This window comes from Crocodylus porosus, unplaced genomic scaffold (genome assembly GCF_001723895.1).
Source record: "Crocodylus porosus isolate Cpor-Errol unplaced genomic scaffold, CroPor_comp1, whole genome shotgun sequence".
In the NCBI taxonomy this organism is placed as follows: Eukaryota; Metazoa; Chordata; order Crocodylia; family Crocodylidae; genus Crocodylus; species Crocodylus porosus.
In genome coordinates this window covers 6,300,443-6,319,011 of record NW_017728916.1, presented here as the reverse complement: position 1 = coordinate 6,319,011, position 18,569 = coordinate 6,300,443, and the positions used below count along the sequence as shown (strand labels likewise).

Here is an 18,569-nt window from a genome sequence, read left to right as displayed (position 1 = left end):
CCCCGGCATAACAAGGAATAACGGCCACAAGTTGTTGGAGAGGAGGTTTAGATTAGACAGCTGTAAGAACTACTTCACAGTGAGGGTGGCTAGGATCTGGAACCAACTTCCAAGGGAAGTGGTGCTGGTTCCTACCCTGGGGGTCTTTAAGAGGAGGCTTGATGCCGACCTAGCTGGGATCATTTGAGCCCAGTTTTTTCTCCTGCCCAGACAGGGGCTCGGACTTGTAGATCTACATGGTCCTTTCCGACCCGACTTCTATGATTGTATGAATATGCAAGGTGAAAATGGTGGCTTGATGTGATTCTGGTATTGTCTCTGAGAGAGCCTGATGCAGGCATCAGGGTGAGTTTGATGGGACATGACGTCGGGTTTAGGAAGGGTGTGGTATTGAGGTTGGCCAGTGCAGCAGGAGGAGAACCAGGGGTCCGGTGGAACCAGACAGTCTCGTTTGCCCAGGTACATCTCGGGGGAGTAAAGAGCTGGGAGGAAGCAGCAGAGGTGGTGATACAGGTGTGGAGTGTTCAGCATATTGGGGAATGCTGGTGCATCTGTTCATTACACATTGTATGACCCCAGGTCTTTCTGCTGTCAGCAAGGACAGCTCAGATGTGCTTTGGTGATTGTCAGTCTTGTCTGTAAAACTCTGTAACTTATGTTAGAAAACTTTATTAAGACTGTTTAATTTGCTTGAGTCTTTAGTGGGACCAAAAATGAAAAGGACCGGGGTGTCTTTCTGCGAAGTGGCAGAGGCATGATGTAATGTTCTTCTCCTTTCTGGCAGGTGCGCACAGCTCCTTGGAACACCACGCGAGCCTTCATTGCTGCGATGAAGGGGAAGTGTCTTTTGGAAGTGACTGGGGTAGCAGATCCTACAGGGTGTGGTGAAGGATTCTCTTATGTAAAGATCCCAAACAAGCCAACCCAACAGAAGGTAAATCTATGCCCAAGGCTGGAGTGGGACCAGAAAGGGTAGCTGGAAACCTAGGCCAGTTGGGCTTGGGTAGAGAGGTGATGTCAGGGTATAAGTACAGGAAATGCTGGCACATGTGGGGAGATTCACAGCAGTGTTCTTCTTGGAGCAGGATGATAAGGAGCCACAACCAGTGAAGAAGACGGTGACAGGGACAGATGCTGATCTCCGGCGTCTTTCTCTGAAAAATGCCAAACAGCTCTTGCGTAAATTTGGAGTTCCTGAAGAAGAGGTGAGTGAACCTGCAATAGCTAATGTTTGAAGCTGGGATCAAGGGAGTGGAGGCCAGACTTGCATACAGAAAGAGCTCCACTTTTCTGGCTGCAGATATTCCTTCCCCTGAAGCCCTTTCCACTCTGTCTTTTCTCAGATTAAGAAGCTGTCCCGTTGGGAAGTGATTGATGTGGTGCGCACAATGTCCACAGAGCAGGCTCGCTCAGGGGAGGGGCCTATGAGTAAATTTGCCCGTGGATCTCGGTTCTCAGTGGCAGAACATCAGGAGAGATACAAGGAGGAGTGTCAGCGTATCTTTGACTTGCAGAATAAGTAAGTTCATATCAGTTGCTTGCCGCTTCTGGCCAGGAGCTCAGGATCCTTTGCTTTTTTGCTTTATGTGCCTTATGGATAAAGACCTACCTAATTGGCGGCGGAAGTGGGCTGCGCACTGGCTTTTTTAATCTTACATGTTCCTCTGCTTCCCCCCTGTGCCATTTGGCAGAAAGGTTCTGCTGCTCGCTCCTGATGGGCAGGGAGTTGAAAACCGTGGTTTTAAATTTGGTGCTGTTTTGCCTTCTGGCTGGTCAGCAACAAGCAGCAGGGTCCCTCAGCCAATCAACTATGGGGGTGTATGCGCGGGGGGGGGAGGAAAATGCAGGATTAAAGGAACTGCTGTGTGGCCCACTTCCGCTGTGATTTTGGTGGTCCCTGTTTATGGTCTTTGAATGCCTGAGACTGCCATGTTGCAAGATAAATGTTGATTCATCTGCCTGAGACCTGTTAATAAAGCGCTCAGGAGGAGGGCTTGATTTTTTTTTTTTTTTATGTATTCACGGTCACAAATCTTTTGGGAAAGACCAGAAATGGCAGTCTGACAGTCCAGCCTGATGAGTGTTATGAGCTAACACAGTGTTCCACAGAGCAGCAGCCTACAGGTCTATTTTCCTTCTTTCTAGGGCAGTAGTTTGATAATTCTTTGCCCTTTCTCTCTTTGTGGCTACTACTGGCTTCCCATCCTGCTCTGTTACTGCTGCCTTCAATGTTCACACCTCCATCCAAAGTCCTGGCTCAGGAGCCAGGATCAAATTGGGTGGGGGCACTGAGTTTGTGCTGCTTTGAGGACAGGGGCTGCAGGAGTGATGAGGGGGGAGAAATGAGTGACTATCATAAGGTATGGGTGTCTGTTTCAGTCCTTTGAATTCTGGCTGCTGTTTTGGGAGTGGGTGAGGGGTGCTGTTGTTAAACTGCTCTCACTTCTGGCACACTGTTCTTGTGGGAAGAATTGTAGAGAAGTGGACTTTCAGAGGTCATCTAGCCAAGGTCATCCCTGTACAAATTCATGCTCTAACTTATTAGGAAGACTCCAGTCAACCGGGGGACTGTGGTGCCCAATGTCCTGCTGTGGCAAGGTTGTTAAAATTATGCTCGAGAGAACCAAGGAAGAGGGCCATGCCCCCTGCTACAGAGAAAGGCAAAACCTCTTGCAGTCCATACCAGTCTGACAGGTGTTAACATTCCTTCCTGACCCCAGATAAGGCAGTTGGTCTGACCCTGAGTGGAAGGGCAAGAACTAGCCAGGAGCCTCTGGCTTTGGTTCCAGCAGGAGTATTGGCACAGCCCATTCAAAATCCCCAGCCTTGGCTACAGCCAACAAACACTCAGTGCTTCTGAGGAAGCAGGGAAAAAACTCTGACCTGTAGAAGCAGAAAGGGGAAAAAGTTATTTCCTGGCCCTCAACTTGTATAGGGTGTGATCTACCCAGATTCCCAGTTCCTGCTCCATAGTGCTGTCCATGGCATGGGGTTAATGGCAAAGCCCTTGTGGCATTTGAGGTAATTGACTCTGAAGGTATTTCATGTTTCAGAGTTTTGGAATCAACTGAGATCTTATCAACAGACACGGATAGCAGCTCAGCTGAGGACAGTGACTTTGAGGAGATGGGAAAGAATATTGAGAATATGTTACAGAACAAGAAAACAAGTTCACAGCTGTCCCGAGAGAGAGAGGAGCAAGAGAGGAAGGAGTTGCAGAGGATGCTTCTGGGAGAAGACAGCGGCAATGACAAGGAGAGGAGCAAAAAGGATAGGAGAGACAAAAAAGGATTGTGTGAGTAACTGCTATGAGGGGAGTGCATTTCAGAGGGTCTGTTGCATTTGTTGGTGCACGGGGTGGTGTGGAGCTTGGGTCTGGTCCTGTCCCCACATGTCTGGCTGGGTGCTTCAAAGGAAGGTGTAAAAAGCTCATAATGATTCTGTAGTTACGCATATTTGGGGTGGTTCCTGACTAGCTGCAAGCAGTCAGTGGTGATTAGTGTATGGCTTAGAGCTGGAAGAGATCTTTTGTGGTCCCTTTCTCACTGGCTTTTATAATCCTGTTTTTAGAAGAAAGTAGTCAAGCTTGGTCTGAGTCTGTTCAGGAATGCCTGGTATTGCTTGTACAAGGTCCTATTAGTCTTGCCTGCTTTCTCTAGGACTTTGCTTAGAAGTAGGATGGCATTTAGCCATTCAAAGAGACTTATTTTAACTGGTTATAACACCCTGGAGACTTTCATAGCACAGAGAATGTGTTGGCCATGTTTGATCGTCCATATCTGTCATAAAGCCTGTGTTGTATCAGTGCAGTCTTAGCACCTGTCCCACACTGCTTCATCAGAAAACAGCATCCAGAATGCATTCGTGCTTTTGAGGGCTTTTCACACTGCGGACTGGCACTGTACCCCGGCACATCTCCTTCTGAACCACAAATGTGCTTTCTAGCAGCAGAGTTTTTTTCAGATCAACATTGTTTTGCTCAGAACAGCTATAACAACTTGGACACTGCTGAATCTGTTACAGATTGCTCTGCCAACATAAGCAGGGAACTCAGATTAAGAGTAAGGCACTCAGTTTTAATAATGAGAGTACTGAGCCACTGAAGCGTCTTACCAAAGGATATGTTGTAAAGATTTGCTGCTGTTTGGTGTCTTTCTGGAAGACATCCAGTTTCTAAAGATGCTCTGTCTCAACCCGAAGTTATGCGTTTTGGTGAAGGAAATCCTATGGTTTATGTTTATGCAAGAGGTCAGACTAGATGATTTTATTAATACTGTTAGGCCTTAAAAATGTAAATCTATGAAACATGCTCCGGTTAAAAGCAATGTAGTCCCATCAGTGCAAGTCTGTAGTGCTGCCCACACTTCTCTCACACCTGACAATTAAGAGCACTAGCTGTGTTACCTGTGAAGCTGCTCCTTTGTCAGATGCAGTCACGCTTCACCTCTGCCACCACTGCTGTCCTTGGGCAAGCCCCAGAGCTGCTCCGGCTGCAGGCTGCAGCTGCGTGGATGCCAGTGGACAGTAGTGGCAGCAGATGTATTCCTCTTCCTGCATCTACTTTCTGCCACAACACCACATCCTCCGCAGGGTGGGAACAGGCACTGAGAGAACAGCTCTGCCTGTGGCATTGTTGCCACCACAATACCCAGTTGACAAAGGCATGCAGGGAGCCGCAGAGCCTCTCCTGCCCTCCTCCCACTTGGAGCTGTGAGGAATGGCTGTGTGGCCAGCCAGGCTTGGCCAGGGACAGCCATGGTAACACACAGATTCCTTTTTCTTACACCTGCTCCTGGCTAGGGGTGGCATCTAAATGAGGGTGGGGAAGGGAGTAGGCATTAGAAAGAGCAACCTGCATGCTGCTCCAGCTGAGCCCAGTTGCCTATGCAGCCACTCTCCACAGCCCCCAGCTGGAGCAGGGCAGAAGTGGCACTGAGGCTCCCCCCATGCCCAGGACAGCAGCTGGTGGCCCCCCACCCCTTCACGTGCCTGGTCTGTGCCCAGTTCTCCGGTGTTCCCTGCCAGCCTGGGGACTTCAGTTGTGCTTCACCCTCATCCTCCCATAGTCTGGGCAGTGTACTGCACCCCCCCCCCCCCCGAGTAAATCCTGCCACTAGCCCAGCAGGCTAGGTGGAGCAGCACTGTGGGCAGTATTTGGCCTGTGGGCATCCCTGGCTCTAAGTGGTTCTATCTTTGTCTGGTTTTTGCTCCTGATATATTTATAGACAGCAGTATTGTTCCACCCTCGGACAGAGTTTTGCCAGACCAACAAGTCAGCTTCTAGTCGCTTATCTCTTGTAATTTAGGCTCTCCATCTTCACCTCCATCCTCACCCCTAATAGTCTTATTAACGTGGGTGGCTAGAATTGCATCCAGTATTCCAAATTAAATTTTGCCAATGCTTCATACACTGGCAGGGATGTAGGTTGTAGCTGTGTTGGTCTCGGGACATAGGCAGATAAGGTGCTTTTGGTGAATATGATATCTTTTATTAGACCAATTTAAATAGTTGGAAAAAAAAATTAGCAAGCTTTTGGGTTTAAAAACCCCTTGTCAGGCTGAGGAAGTCTCTGCAGTTGGCGTGTGTTCCTTCTGGATTCATTCCATCCAGGAAGAGCACACACCAACTGCAGAGACTTCCTCAGCCTGACAAGGGGTTTTTAAACCCGAAAGCTTGCTAAAATAATTTTTTCCAACTATTTAAGTTGGTCTAATAAAAGATATCATATTCACCCAAATAACCTTGTCATACAGTGGCATTAATTCTTACTTATCTCTTCTGGAAATATCTTGCTTAATCATTCCAAGCATTATATTTGCCCTTCTAGGGCCTCACCACATTTGGTGGTTCATAATCATCCTTAGTGTGTGTGTCAGTCTCCTCCTCTGTTGTTTCCAACTGATGAGTTCCCAGCTTATAGCCTTGATTCCTGTCATTAACCCCTAAGAATGTGAACTTGCACTTTGCACTGTCCCACAGCAGCCCATTTCTTTTATTCCAGTCCTTGAGGTCCCTTAGTTCTTCCTGCCTGGGTCCCTTGTCTTCTTCCTTTTCTGCATTGACCATGACTCCCTGTTTTGTCACCAGTAAGTTTCCTTAACATGTGTTAGCTGCTTGTGCCAAGGCCATTAACAGAAATATTAAATAAGGTCAGCTTCTTGAGGAACTTGAATAGTAACGCCCCTCCCCCCCGGGCACGTCTGATGGTTGTGTCATGTTGAAGAGTATTCTCTCATCTCCTCTTGAGCCAGTTCTTTACCCACCATACAGTTCTTATATCAATGTTCTGCAGATGTGGTTACAGACCCCATAACTTAGTTGTCCCTGAATCTTCTGACAGAGCTTCCTCTATGTATGAAATCTTGTGGGCCTTGCTGAGCCAATAGGCATCCCTTTTGGCAGGGGTGGGGGGTGAGCAATGATGATTTCACATGAATACTACATCTTTAAGCAGGAACACAGTTCTGCTCATCTGCCCTTACTTTTGTCAATGATGGGTTGGTGTTGTCTCTTGAGCTCTTTGTACCAAACTTCCTTGCTGTTGCAAGATGCTGAAATAACCTGTCTTGCAGCATCGGCTTCAGGCACTTCAGCAGGCTCTCACAAAGATGATGATACCGCTTCAGTAACCAGTCTCAACTCCTCTGCCACTGGCCGTCGGCTCAAAATCTATCGCACGTTCCGAGATGAAGATGGGAAAGAATACGTGCGGTGTGAGACGGTTCGGAAGCCCTCTGTCATTGATGCCTACTGCCGGATACGGACTACCAAAGATGAAGAGTTCATGTAAGGTCCTAGGACATCGTTCCTTTATTTACCTAAGAATGTTGTTGGGATTGCTTGTGGTTCCTGGGCTGGGAGGTGGATCTCGTTCCATTGACCCTGGTCCTCAGGAGCCTGAGCTCTGAAGTGATCTCTGCTCCTGCCAATGAAACTGAATATATTAAATCCCAAGCCATCATGAAAAGCACTAGATAGTGATGCTCAGACCATGCCTCCCAAGTCATAAGTGGCTCTTTGATTCACCTTTGTCTTTTCACAGGAAAAGTTGTCAAAGCTTGTTGTGTTTAACTGTGTGCACTGGATATGTCTCTTCTGCTATAGTAATACAGCACCATGTGCTCTCTACCTCTGTCGCTTGTGTGCAATGTTAACTAGTGTATTGTAGCTCTTTCCATTTGAACTGGAGTGTTTGCCACAAATCCCTCTGAGGTTTACATGTTGGGGATTTGCATTAACTTTGACCTAGTCAGGATGGACAGTTATTGCTTTAAGGCTCTGTTAGTTGGCTGCATTGACTCCTCCAGGGGGGTCCTGTTGTAGGACTCAAGTCTAGAAACAGTGGGTTGCTAGAATGGTGCTTGGCCAAGTACAGACCCAGATGGAAAACTTTGTGTTGTAGACGGAAATTTGCCCTTTTTGATGAGCAGCACCGGGAGGAAATGCGGAAGGAGCGACGCAGGATCCAAGAGCAGCTGCGCCGGCTCAAACGAAATCAGGAAAAGGAAAAACTCAAAGGTCCCCCAGAGAAGAAGCCCAAGAAGATGAAGGAGCGGCCAGATCTGAAGGTAATGAGAAACATCAGATGAACGGAAAAATCTTTCCTGAGGAAGCAAAACCAACTGGAAACATTCTGACAAACCATCTCTGTAGAGAATTAGGGTAGAAGGCCTGTGGGTAGGTTCTGACAGCACAGGTGGGGAAGTGCACCTCAGCTGGCACCATGCCTAACTGTTCTGTAAAATAGTTCAGAATACTCCTTGTGCATTGGTACTGTTGCCAGTGCTTCCACAGTATTGCTAAAGGCAGTTGGCATGGTGTGTGCAATAGCCCTTCTGTTCTGCTCTGATATGTACTGGTCCTTTTCACATTTGTCGTCTGGAGCTAGTGTCAGGTCCATGAGAAGTTGGAGCCTTACCTCTTTTTTCTGGATGCTTTTGCTTGTAATGATTTGCTGTAATTTTATTCGGCTCAGTACTGGGGTATCTAGATGAAAGGCAATGGTTTGTGATGTATCAGAGATCAGACTACATATTCTTATCGGTTTCTTCTAGTCTAAGCTCTGTGGTGACAACGTTTTTCATTGTGCTTGTCTTTGTAGTTGAAATGTGGAGCTTGTGGTGCGATTGGGCACATGAGGACTAATAAATTCTGTCCACTCTACTACCAAACAAACGCTCCACCCTCCAACCCCGTTGCCATGACAGAGGAGCAGGAAGAGGAGCTGGAAAAGACAGTCATCCACAATGACAATGAAGAGCTCATCAAAGTGGAGGGGACCAAAATTGTCCTGGGAAAGCAACTGATTGAGAGGTAGGGTGGGAGTGGAGGCCAGGTTGGGTGCTGAGAAGGGTCATGGCCTGCAGGGGCTGTAGTCGCAGGAATAGTGTGGCTGTGGCATTGTTAACGATGCAGTAATTCAGTTCTGACAATGGCTTCACAGCGGACAGGGTCAGAGGCATCTTAAGGGGCAAGCAGTCTTGGTGGTGAAAGAGGGGAAGGAAATAGAAGTACTCTTGTTTACTTTTTTTCTAGTGCAGATGAGGTTCGCAGAAAATCTTTGGTCTTGAAGTTCCCTAAACAGCAGCTTCCTCCAAAGAAGAAGCGGCGAGTAGGAACCACTGTTCACTGTGATTACTTGAATGTGAGTCCAGGTGTCATTGAAATGAGTGTAGCCTCTTTATGTTTTGTTGTCCATAATGGCATATTGCTGCATTGTCTTGTGCATCCATAGAACAGCATGTGAGGTGGGTATCTATCCTTTAGTTTATCAGTAAACTAAACTTGCAGAGAACTTGTTTAGATTTGTGTTTTGTGTCTTGAAAATACAGTAGCTTACTGGTTTTATTTGATTTTTCTCAGCGGCCTCACAAGTCTATCCATCGGCGACGAACAGACCCCATGGTAACTCTGTCGTCTATCCTGGAAGGCATCATCAATGACATGAGGGATCTTCCCAATGTAAGTTTAGGCCTTGCGAACTAAGGTCTATGCTCTGGTAGCATGATAGGGACTGGGTTGTCCAGCAGAGACCTGAGGCTTATGCAACATCTTTTTCTCTAGCTCTCTCTTTACTCCCACTTCCAGGTCTAGTCAGGCAAGCATCCTGTGCTGTTTTACGTTTCCCTCAAGTTTCCACATTGTTGTGCTGCATATGGTCTTTAGTAAGAAGAACTGTATCTTGCTGGTGGTGTAGGTAGTGTGATAGCTTGGTCTTTTGGGATCAGGGAAAGCAGTTAACGCTTTTTGGCATTGAAAGGGTATGCGTCTCTTCTTGACTTTCCCTTACTGTCATTTGGACAAAAGTGCATATGTGTTTGGGGGTGGGGAGAAGAGGGAGAGTAAGTTTTGAGAAGGGAGTTTATGTTCTTGTTACTCTGTCTGCCATCTATCACTAAATGTACAAACCATTTGCCTTTGTCTCTACCAAAGCAATGAGCAGAGGACTAATTCCTAATGTGAATCCTAAGTGTTCTCATTAAACTTCAGAAATAACATCCCATTGCACTTTGGTTCTCTCCTCTAAGCTGCTTCCAAAATTGAACAATACTACATTGGTTTATTTTTGTTGTATCCCTGAAGGATTTATCTTTGTAATGCTAAGGAGCAGAGGATTTTTGACTCCTTTTAAAATAAACATTTAGGATTTGTCTATAAGGGAAGTTAGTTTCAGTTCAGACGGAGCATAAGTTTATAGAAGAATAGCCCTTCCTGATTGACTCCCTGTATGGAAAGCCTATTCTGGAATAATAAATCCTTATTTTGAATGTATTTAATGTATTTTGGAAGTAAAGTAACTTAACTGGGAAGCTGTAAATAGCTATTCTGGGATAACTTTCCCTGTGAACAAGACTTTAGAATCAAGAGCACAATTATAGAATAAAACCATGAGGGAAAACTGTGCAGCAGTTGTATAATTGTGTGTAGAGCCTTGGATAGACCTATTGCTTCATTATTCCTGTTTTAAGGTTTTGATTTGGAAAGGATTCAAGCTGTTTGCCGAAATTTATGCAAATATGAGCTTAAAGTTAATCTCCTAAATCCTTAATTGTGATCTCATAACACTGACTTTGGTGCTGAAAGTGCTACGTGCCTGGTAACTGCTGCTGAGATGGATAGAGGCTTTGCCAGCTGCTTTTCCCCTGTGATAATAGTTGACTAAACTGTGACAGATAACCTAGAGAGACAATGCCAGAGTCACATGATCTCCATTTGTAGCTGGGTGGGACAAAGACACAGTTTCTCTCAAACGCTTGTGAAGTGCTGCCTGTCTTACTTGTAGAAATTAAATTTAAGATGATGAGGTTAACATCATGTGAATGGAGGAACTTTTTCTTTTTGGCATCTGTAGACGTACCCCTTTCACACACCCGTTAACCCAAAAGTTGTCAAAGATTACTACAAGATCATCACACGGCCAATGGATCTACAGACCCTGCGTGAGAATGTCCGCAAGCGCCAGTATCCATCCCGGGAAGAGTTTCGAGAACACGTGGAACTGATTGTGAAGAATAGTGCCATGTACAATGGTAGGAGGCTTCCTGAAACAACTTCTCTTTTGCTGTTTTGGTGCTGTGGTGCATGGGAGGGAATTGCACTCTGCAGGGAAAAGGTGAACTGGCTAACTGTTGAAATGGCTAGGGTGAAAATAAGGGGTTTGGTTTTTTTCTTCCTCAAATGTATCAGGAGTTCAATAAATGTGAGCTGGCGCATGAGTGGATGAGAAGAATTGACTAAAATCTAGCTGTGATCACCAAGATGAATGCCTTGGTTAGTGAGGGTATAATGAACACTTGTCATTAGGGGTCAGATTGGGGTGAGGTGACTTGGTGATGGCACCATGTCGGATTGCTTAGAATCCAAGCACTGGTGAAGCCTAAATGAGGTGAGATTGTTTCATGACAATTTATACTATCATCCTTCTCTCTCATTTTGTACTCAGACTTGTGGTAGTGGTACAGTGTTGGTGCTCACACTTACAGTAGTGTGCATCAGAGTTGGTGAATCCCTCAAAGTGAATGGGGACAGTTCTCACTCTGAGCTGTTATTTCATCCACTGCAGATTTTAGGCTTAATAGTGAGTTGCAGCTGTGTGTTTTTTTTTTTTGTTTTTTTTTTTTTCATTTTTGTTTTGTTTTGTTTTTTTTAATGTTTCCCTCCCAGCCAGAAGGACCAGAAACGTATTTCATTAAAACATTATCTTTTATACCATAATGTGCAGCTGCAGGTGAAAGTGGATGCAAATAAAATGCACTATGGCTATGTATAGATGTTCAACTCCTACTAGGCGAATCACTGTTCTCCTGGTAAAAATCACAAGTGTAAAGACACTTGAGCTTTTTCTCCCAGAGCATAAATGTTAAGTCAGTTTCATAGATTTCATAGACAATCAGGGCTGGAAGGGACCTCGGGAGATTGAGTCCAGCCCCCTGCCCTGGGAGACTTTCTTTTAGGAGACTGAATGTCTGCATGCTTTCCCTCAGCTTGAGGCATGGAGCCAGGGGAAGAGGCTCCCATACCTTCCAAAGATGGTGGTCACTGTTCTAGAGAAGGTCCAGGGAGCAGCTGCTCCTACCCATTCCATAAGTCAGGAAGGGGGTGGGGAGCAACCACCAGCTACTCCCCATTGGCTTCTTACAGCTTCCAGTGTGAGAAGCAGGCAGGGGCTTTGCCATACCACTCCCTTTGGGGAATGGTTGCTAGACACTAAGAGCAAAGTGGCAGGGAGCAATGCTGTCTCCTGCCTACTTTCCCACCTTCATCTTTTTCCCACATCCCCTCCACTACCCCCACAGCTGCTCATTAAGGGGAAGTTGCCCAGGGGGAAAATGAGCTGGGGAAAGTCTCCCCAAGCTTGGCTCTGGACTGCACTGACTTTTAAATCTTAAGCTGACAATGCAAGGTGGATAATGGTGACACTAGTGTTGTGACAGTGATTCCCCCCCAGCCCCCAAAACTGCAAGAGAGACCAGGTCGCATCACTGAACTTATATATTTGCAGGACCAAAGCACTCACTGACCCAGATATCTCAATCCATGCTGGACCTCTGTGATGAAAAACTGCGAGAGGCAAGTCTTGTTACATTATTCCTGTGGGAACAGAGGGAAGCAGTGAGAAGGAAGGGTATAGGGCTAGGGATGTGGGAAGGCAGGTAAGAGTTTAGGAGGGGAGTGGGAAGAATGAATGGGGTGGGAATCCCTTCTTTTCTGGCTGCTTGTATGAAGTTTTTTCTCATGGAGTAGTTATCTCACAATTTTACCTTGGGTTCTTTCTCAAAGATTTGGTGCTTTTTTCCTGTCCCCTACTTAACATGAGCTTTTTGGGGTGGGCTGTTGCACAGTTTTGTGGGTACGTCTCTCTAATTAGCCGGGTGATACCTGCCTTTTCATTTTGGTGATGTTGAGGGATCAGTTATTGATATCCCTTAATTTCATTTCAGAAAGAAGATAAACTGGCTCGTTTAGAGAAAGCAATTAATCCCCTCCTGGATGATGATGACCAAGTGGCCTTTTCCTTCATTTTGGATAACATTGTCACTCAGAAGATGATGGCAGTTCCAGATGTATGTGACTGAAGTAGGGGTGTGTGAGTGTGTGCATGTGAGAGAGACTGAGTGAGAGCAAGGTGAGGGAGCACTCAAGCAGGTATGTAGCGGTACTGCCAAGCTTGGAGGCTGGACAAATGAATTTTCAGTGGATGGAGAGATATATACACCAATGATGGTGGTTCACATGCCAGGTATTTGTTTCCATTTTAATGGCTTTTGTCACAAAAAGTTACAACATAACCAAGAAGGGCTGTGTCAGGATGTCCTCCTGAGATTTGGTGATCCACACATATCTCTTCACTTTATTCCTTTCTTTGTTGTTTAAAGCACAGGGCTTGGAGCTGAGACAGATTCTAATCCCAGCTCTGCTACTTGCAGCCTGTACTGTTAGTTAACTTGCTGTTTGTACTGCTTCGAGTCTGGCAGTTGTCACCTTAAGACTGATTCCCACTGACAGATGTTTTTGCAAATGTAGAATACATTTGTAAAAATGTAAAAGGAATAGTACCTAGGTGGTACTAATAAAAGATACCAGATATACCAAAAGAACCTTGTCTGCCAACGGAATAGTACTGCATTTACTCAAGTACAAAACATCTCCCCAATTTTTCATATAGTTAATTGGGCAGAGCCCCAGCAGAGTTGCCAGTGCTTCAAGCCATGGTGACCCTGTACCTCAGCATTTCTGTGTGTCTGTGTCTGTGTGTACTGCAATTACCATCCCCACCCCACAAAGGATCCATGGTCTGACGAGCCCTGCACTCGTGATGGAATCAAGTGTTCCTTTAGAATCATAGGACGTTAGGGCTGGGAGGGACCTCATGATGTCACATCTAGTCCAACCCCCTGCTCAAAACAGGACCAGCCCAACTAGATCATCCCAGCCACAGCTTTGTTTAGCCAGGTTTTAAAAACATCTGTTCTTGTCTTGAGTCCTGGGATCCTCCAAAAACATATATGCAGATGAGGTGCAGGGCAGTCTGGTCTGACTCCATATCATGTAGGGCAGGAGTACACTAATCATATGTGACAGGCTGAGAGAGGGGGAGACAAGAATTTTAGGTGAATTATTTGGGGCTCTGGTTGGTGATGTTTACCAGACATCTCAAGCTGGTGCAGGAAACAGGAATAATTGAAAATGTGAAAGAAAGGCGCAGCTCAACTGTGGGAAAGAAGAGGAAGTCAAAATGTAGTGGCTCACCATGACTTGAGAAAGAGTCACTGCTGAGGGGGACTGAGCACAATGGGCACTACCATATATCTTATTCAGATGGGGTGCACTGGCCTATGTTTGTGGTAGATTCCCATCAGTATATTAAATGTAGCATTTGGCAGCAAGGGGAGTGTGTCAGAGCTGGCTCTGGTGTTCCTTGTCCTGACTTGATATTGCAGTACCTTCATGGCCAGTACCAGTTCCCTGTGGAATGAACACCTGTCTGTGGTTTGTTCACCCCATGACTCCCTGCCCCCCGACACACACGCGCACACACGTGCGCACACATGTTCATGTAAGCATGTTTTCCTAAGATGAGCGATGTATTTTTTTTATAGTCATGCGTAGCACTGGCTGCTTCTAATCAGCATCATAGTTGATTTCCATTTTTGAGAACATGCTACTTGGGGCATCAGTTTAATGATAGACAACATATTTAATGAGGTTTCACTACATACAAATGTAAGACAAAGGGCAAACCTTGTCCTGTATTTGAATAAATATGGTAACAGCACTTTGTACATATTGTAGATAGTTCTTTTCATGTCTGGATTTCAGGATACTTTGTGAAGGCAAGGATAAACTTATAGGTGGCAGCTAAACACAAAACGACTCTAGAAGTAATTAGTCCACATGCAAAGTTGCGTAAATTTAATTGATGTGAAATCATACTGTTAGTTAAATAAATACAGCTCTGTGTAGAACCAGGTTTTCAAGTCACTGGTCTACTTGTGTTGTGCATGCAGATAGGGTAGTTTTAAGATTTGCATACCACATTAGAGCACTTGCTAACACAAAGAGATGCCAGGCCACCTTATTTCTTCTCAGACTTTGCCATATGTTTCCTGGTGGCTGCTCTTTCATCAGGCAAGTATTCCTTGCTGAAGTTGATTTAGCATTAGGAATATTCCTGTTCTTCCATAAAACACCCTACTGGTAGTTGCTTGAGGGTATAGAATTAGCTGTTTTTGCTCCATTAAGACTATGGGGAATTAATGCTCCTGATAGTCCTTCTAGTTGCAATTTTGAAGTTAACAGTGAAATGAAATAGCAAAGCCTGGTGTGTGTGAGCTGGTTTGCATGTTTTCCTGCCTTTAACTATTCTTCTTTTTTAATAGGTATTGAAGGACATAACCTGAAAATTAACATATTTTGTAGTTCTTTCAGTCCTCTGTTTCTTTGATTCCTGCTGAGGCTAAACAGTTGGAAGCTGGAATTACTATGAAAAACATTTCCTTTCTGGTCAATCTATATACCTGCTCCTGAAGATTACTTTGGGAGACTTCTGACCTAGATCTAACAGTTTTTTACAAGGAATTGTCCTCAGTTACTCTGTTTTATTTCCTGCAGTCTTGGCCATTTCATCATCCAGTTAATAAAAAGTTTGTTCCAGATTATTATAAGGTGATTGCCAATCCAATGGATTTGGAGACTATTCGAAAGGTATGTACTTTGCATTGAGAACCCTTTAAGAAAGTGTTTATGTTTGTGTTACTTACCATCTAATCTCTTCCAGAATATTTCCAAGCACAAGTATCAGAACAGAGAGACCTTTCTGGATGATGTTAACCTCATTCTTGCCAACAGCATTAAGTATAATGGTAAGCAGTGTTTAATATCCCCAGTCCTTGTCTTTTCCTGAAATCAGTGCATCGAACCATCACTGAAGCTTACAATCCTGCAGTATGTGTTACTGAGCACCCTTCAGCGGCCAGGGCAGCATCTAGATTAGTTAGATGGGAGAAGAACTGATCTGGAAACTGTACATAGTCTTTCTGTTAACTCTGTTAGTTTCCACAGATTTTGTGGGACTTCCACATAAGGAATGGAAGTAATTCAAGATACTTTCATAAAATCACTTAATTTGAGTAGATTTAGGATTTTAAAATGACTTGGGGCTTTCTTCCCCCCCCCCTTTTTTTTTTTTTTTTTTTTTTTAATGATAAATGCCATGTTGACAGCATTCTTTTAAATTTCTGCATTGGGTAAGTATCAGGCAATAGAATAGTTTCCAAAGGCACATGAGTAGTAGAAGTCCCACACTTAAATTCGTACAACTTTAGGATAGGATCAGTTACCCCCACTGCGCTGGGCTGGGTCAAGCCCTCCTTTCCATTCCCCCTCATTGCAACAAATCACCAAAACTTCTGAAGTGGCCCTCCAGCCCAAATAATTGCCCACCCCTGTACTAAATGGTTCTGGGTAGTCAAATACTGAGATGACAGACAGGAGGTGCAGAAAAGTCTTGGCCAGCTGAATGGGCAGGCAGAAAAAAACAGTAGATGCACTTCAGTGTTGACAAGTGCAAGCATGGGGGAAAGTAATTTGAAGTGAATACAGTGCTGCATTCAGAATTAGCTATTATGAAGGGGGATATGGTAGAGGTCTGTAAAACCATGAAGTGTGAGAACAAAATGAATAAGAAACTGTTTTTAAACAGGTCTCACAGGACTAGAATTAGGGGATGTCCAGTGAAATGAATAGGAGATAAGTTTAAACCTAACAAGAGAGAGTGCTTTTTACATAGTGCATAACTAATTTGTAGAATTCATTACCACAGGAAGTTATAGAGGCAGAGAGTATAGCCAGGTTCAAAAAGGACTGGACAAATTCATGGTTGATGGATGTTAATTAAACTATTAAACAGGAGTTGGGGATTTTCTAGTGTCTATAAATCAATGGTGGTGGATACCAGGGAGGGTATGATAGGGCATACATCAGTCCAGATATTTCCTGCTCGTATGCTGTCCCACAAAAAGTATCTGCTACTGCCAGTGTTGGAGGTGGGATACAGGGCTAAATGTACCATTCACATAACCTAGTATGAAACTCCTACCGTCCACTGTTTTGAGGTGCTCTTCATCTCAGCTGCTGGAAAATTTGCTTTTTAAATGTTCTTCCAAATATAAAAGGCTAGCATGGAAAGGCCTCTTATTTGGGTGGCTTGAACACATTGGTGCTTCAGTTCTTGAGGCATCACTGATATGTTGGACAGCTTGAGGTGTGGTTCTTGTTGCAGGACCTGACAGTCAGTACACAAAAACGGCTCAGGAAATAGTGAACATCTGTTACCAGACGCTGGCTGAGGTACGTTGCCTGCTCTGCTGTGAAGTCTGAGTAATGCATTTTTGGTTTTCTACAATCTTGATGCATGTTTCTCTTCTTAGTATGATGAGCACTTGACACAGCTGGAAAGAGACATCTCTACTGCTAAAGAAGCAGCACTGGAGGAGGCAGATTTAGAAAGTCTTGACCCTATGACTCCCGGTCCCTACACACCTCAGGCAAGTGTAACAAAGCAAGATTGTGCTGTTCCTATATGTCATTAATGGCTTGATCCACAGGAACCTCTTGTTGCTGGTCCCTGTTTCTTGCAGCAGTTACTGATGCATGGCTGTTTGATCATCTGGGCCATTTCCAAAAGTCAGAGCAGGATTATTGTTTACGGCGCACACCGGAACGCATGTCCAGCCTAGTACTAAATAGAGTAGGCTGCTTCTAAATGCACTTGAAGAGAATATTCCACACATGAGTGCGTCTGTCAGGAGGCATTTATCTCTTGCTTTTCATTAATGATATTACTCATTGTTAGAACCACATGTACCTCCTTGAATTAATCTCTTAAGACCCCTAGTTTATGGGGTGTGCGCCCCCATATTTAGTTGTTGTTTAGTCGAGCCTTATACATAAAACTCTTTCAATTTGTCCTCGTAAGCCAGTCCTTTCAGCCTCCTGAATTCTTCTTGTTGAATGAATTCTGGATACCTGAAACAGGAAGAGCTATAGCCCCAAACACAAGCAATTTACAATGCTGGTTACAAACTGAGATATGTGAGTGGAGGGGTTTAACTGAGAGCCGATTGGCAGTGTTGGGGCTGTCAGTAATAGTAGTCAGAGATGGGCAGAGAAGACTGAAAAAGACATGAGTCAGCAAGAAAAGCACTACTAACATGACCCTGAGATTTTTGGGTAGAGTGCTGGCTGGAAAGAAGCTTAAAACTGAGTGGAGAAACTGCCTCTCATTTGTGTCGTACAGTGTTGAAAGAAGTGTGGTGGTATTCTTTGCATTCCCGTTTGTTCAGATGTTTTACCCTCAGCTTTTCCACCTAATGAAAAGAACCCTTTTGAATCCTGCAAAACCCTTGATTTTACTGTTTTGTGCCAAAGACGTCTACAAGCAGATCATGTTCTCTGAGCGTGTTGACAGCCTAGGTCTATGCCTAATGTAGTCTGATATTTCTTTGCCAAGCTTTGATTACTTGGGCTGAAAATTTCCATGTTGAATTTTTTTAAAAGCATCAGCAAAAAGAATTCAGCTTTTTCTAAGAACTAGATTTGGAAAAATGTGTATTACTTTGCCCATATTGAAAAAAATTCACAGCTAGTTGGCTGAAAGTTCAGATGCCTCCATGCTCTGTAACAAGGACTTGACTTAAAATGTAATGGTGGTGGAGGGTCATCCTGGGTCATCAGTGACTTGGATGAGGGGGTAGAAAGCACCCTGTTCAAGTTTGCTGATGACACTAAGATGTGGGGGGATGTGGGTGCACTAGAAGCTGACCTTGACAGGTTGCAACGGTGGGCGGATGAGAATAGGATGGGGTTTAACACTGATAAGTGCAAGGTGTTGCACATGGGGAGGAAGAAACGGCACCACACTTACAGGTTGGGGAACTCCCCTCTTGCCAGCACGGAGACGGAAAAGGATCTTGGAGTCGTCATTGACTCCGCGATGAACATGGGCCGGCAGTGTGGGGAGGCAGTCAAGAAGGCCAACCGTACCCTGTCATGCATCCACAGATGCATC

The 18,569-nt window shown here is 44.8% G+C and overlaps 1 protein-coding gene across 4 annotated transcripts in view; it reads left to right on the top strand.

The window, feature by feature from the left end:
- Positions 1-18,569, top strand: part of TAF1 (TATA-box binding protein associated factor 1) — a 62,124-nt gene that overhangs the window by 37,284 nt on the left and 6,271 nt on the right. For 2 of the 4 annotated variants that reach the window (XM_019536340.1, XM_019536338.1), the window contains exons 20-35: positions 785-934; positions 1,086-1,205; positions 1,344-1,519; positions 3,054-3,295; positions 6,574-6,787; positions 7,404-7,569; positions 8,103-8,314; positions 8,537-8,645; positions 8,864-8,962; positions 10,353-10,530; positions 12,003-12,070; positions 12,442-12,564; positions 15,113-15,205; positions 15,279-15,363; positions 16,782-16,849; positions 16,930-17,046. In XM_019536340.1, coding sequence (XP_019391885.1) covers positions 785-934; positions 1,086-1,205; positions 1,344-1,519; positions 3,054-3,295; positions 6,574-6,787; positions 7,404-7,569; positions 8,103-8,314; positions 8,537-8,645; positions 8,864-8,962; positions 10,353-10,530; positions 12,003-12,070; positions 12,442-12,564; positions 15,113-15,205; positions 15,279-15,363; positions 16,782-16,849; positions 16,930-17,046 — 2,220 coding nt within the window. Of the gene's footprint in view, positions 1-784; positions 935-1,082; positions 1,206-1,343; positions 1,520-3,053; positions 3,296-6,573; positions 6,788-7,403; positions 7,570-8,102; positions 8,315-8,536; positions 8,646-8,863; positions 8,963-10,352; positions 10,531-12,002; positions 12,071-12,441; positions 12,565-15,112; positions 15,206-15,278; positions 15,364-16,781; positions 16,850-16,929; positions 17,047-18,569 lie in introns of all 4 variants that reach the window. The other 2 variants (XM_019536339.1, XM_019536337.1) reach the window with 1 other exon arrangement.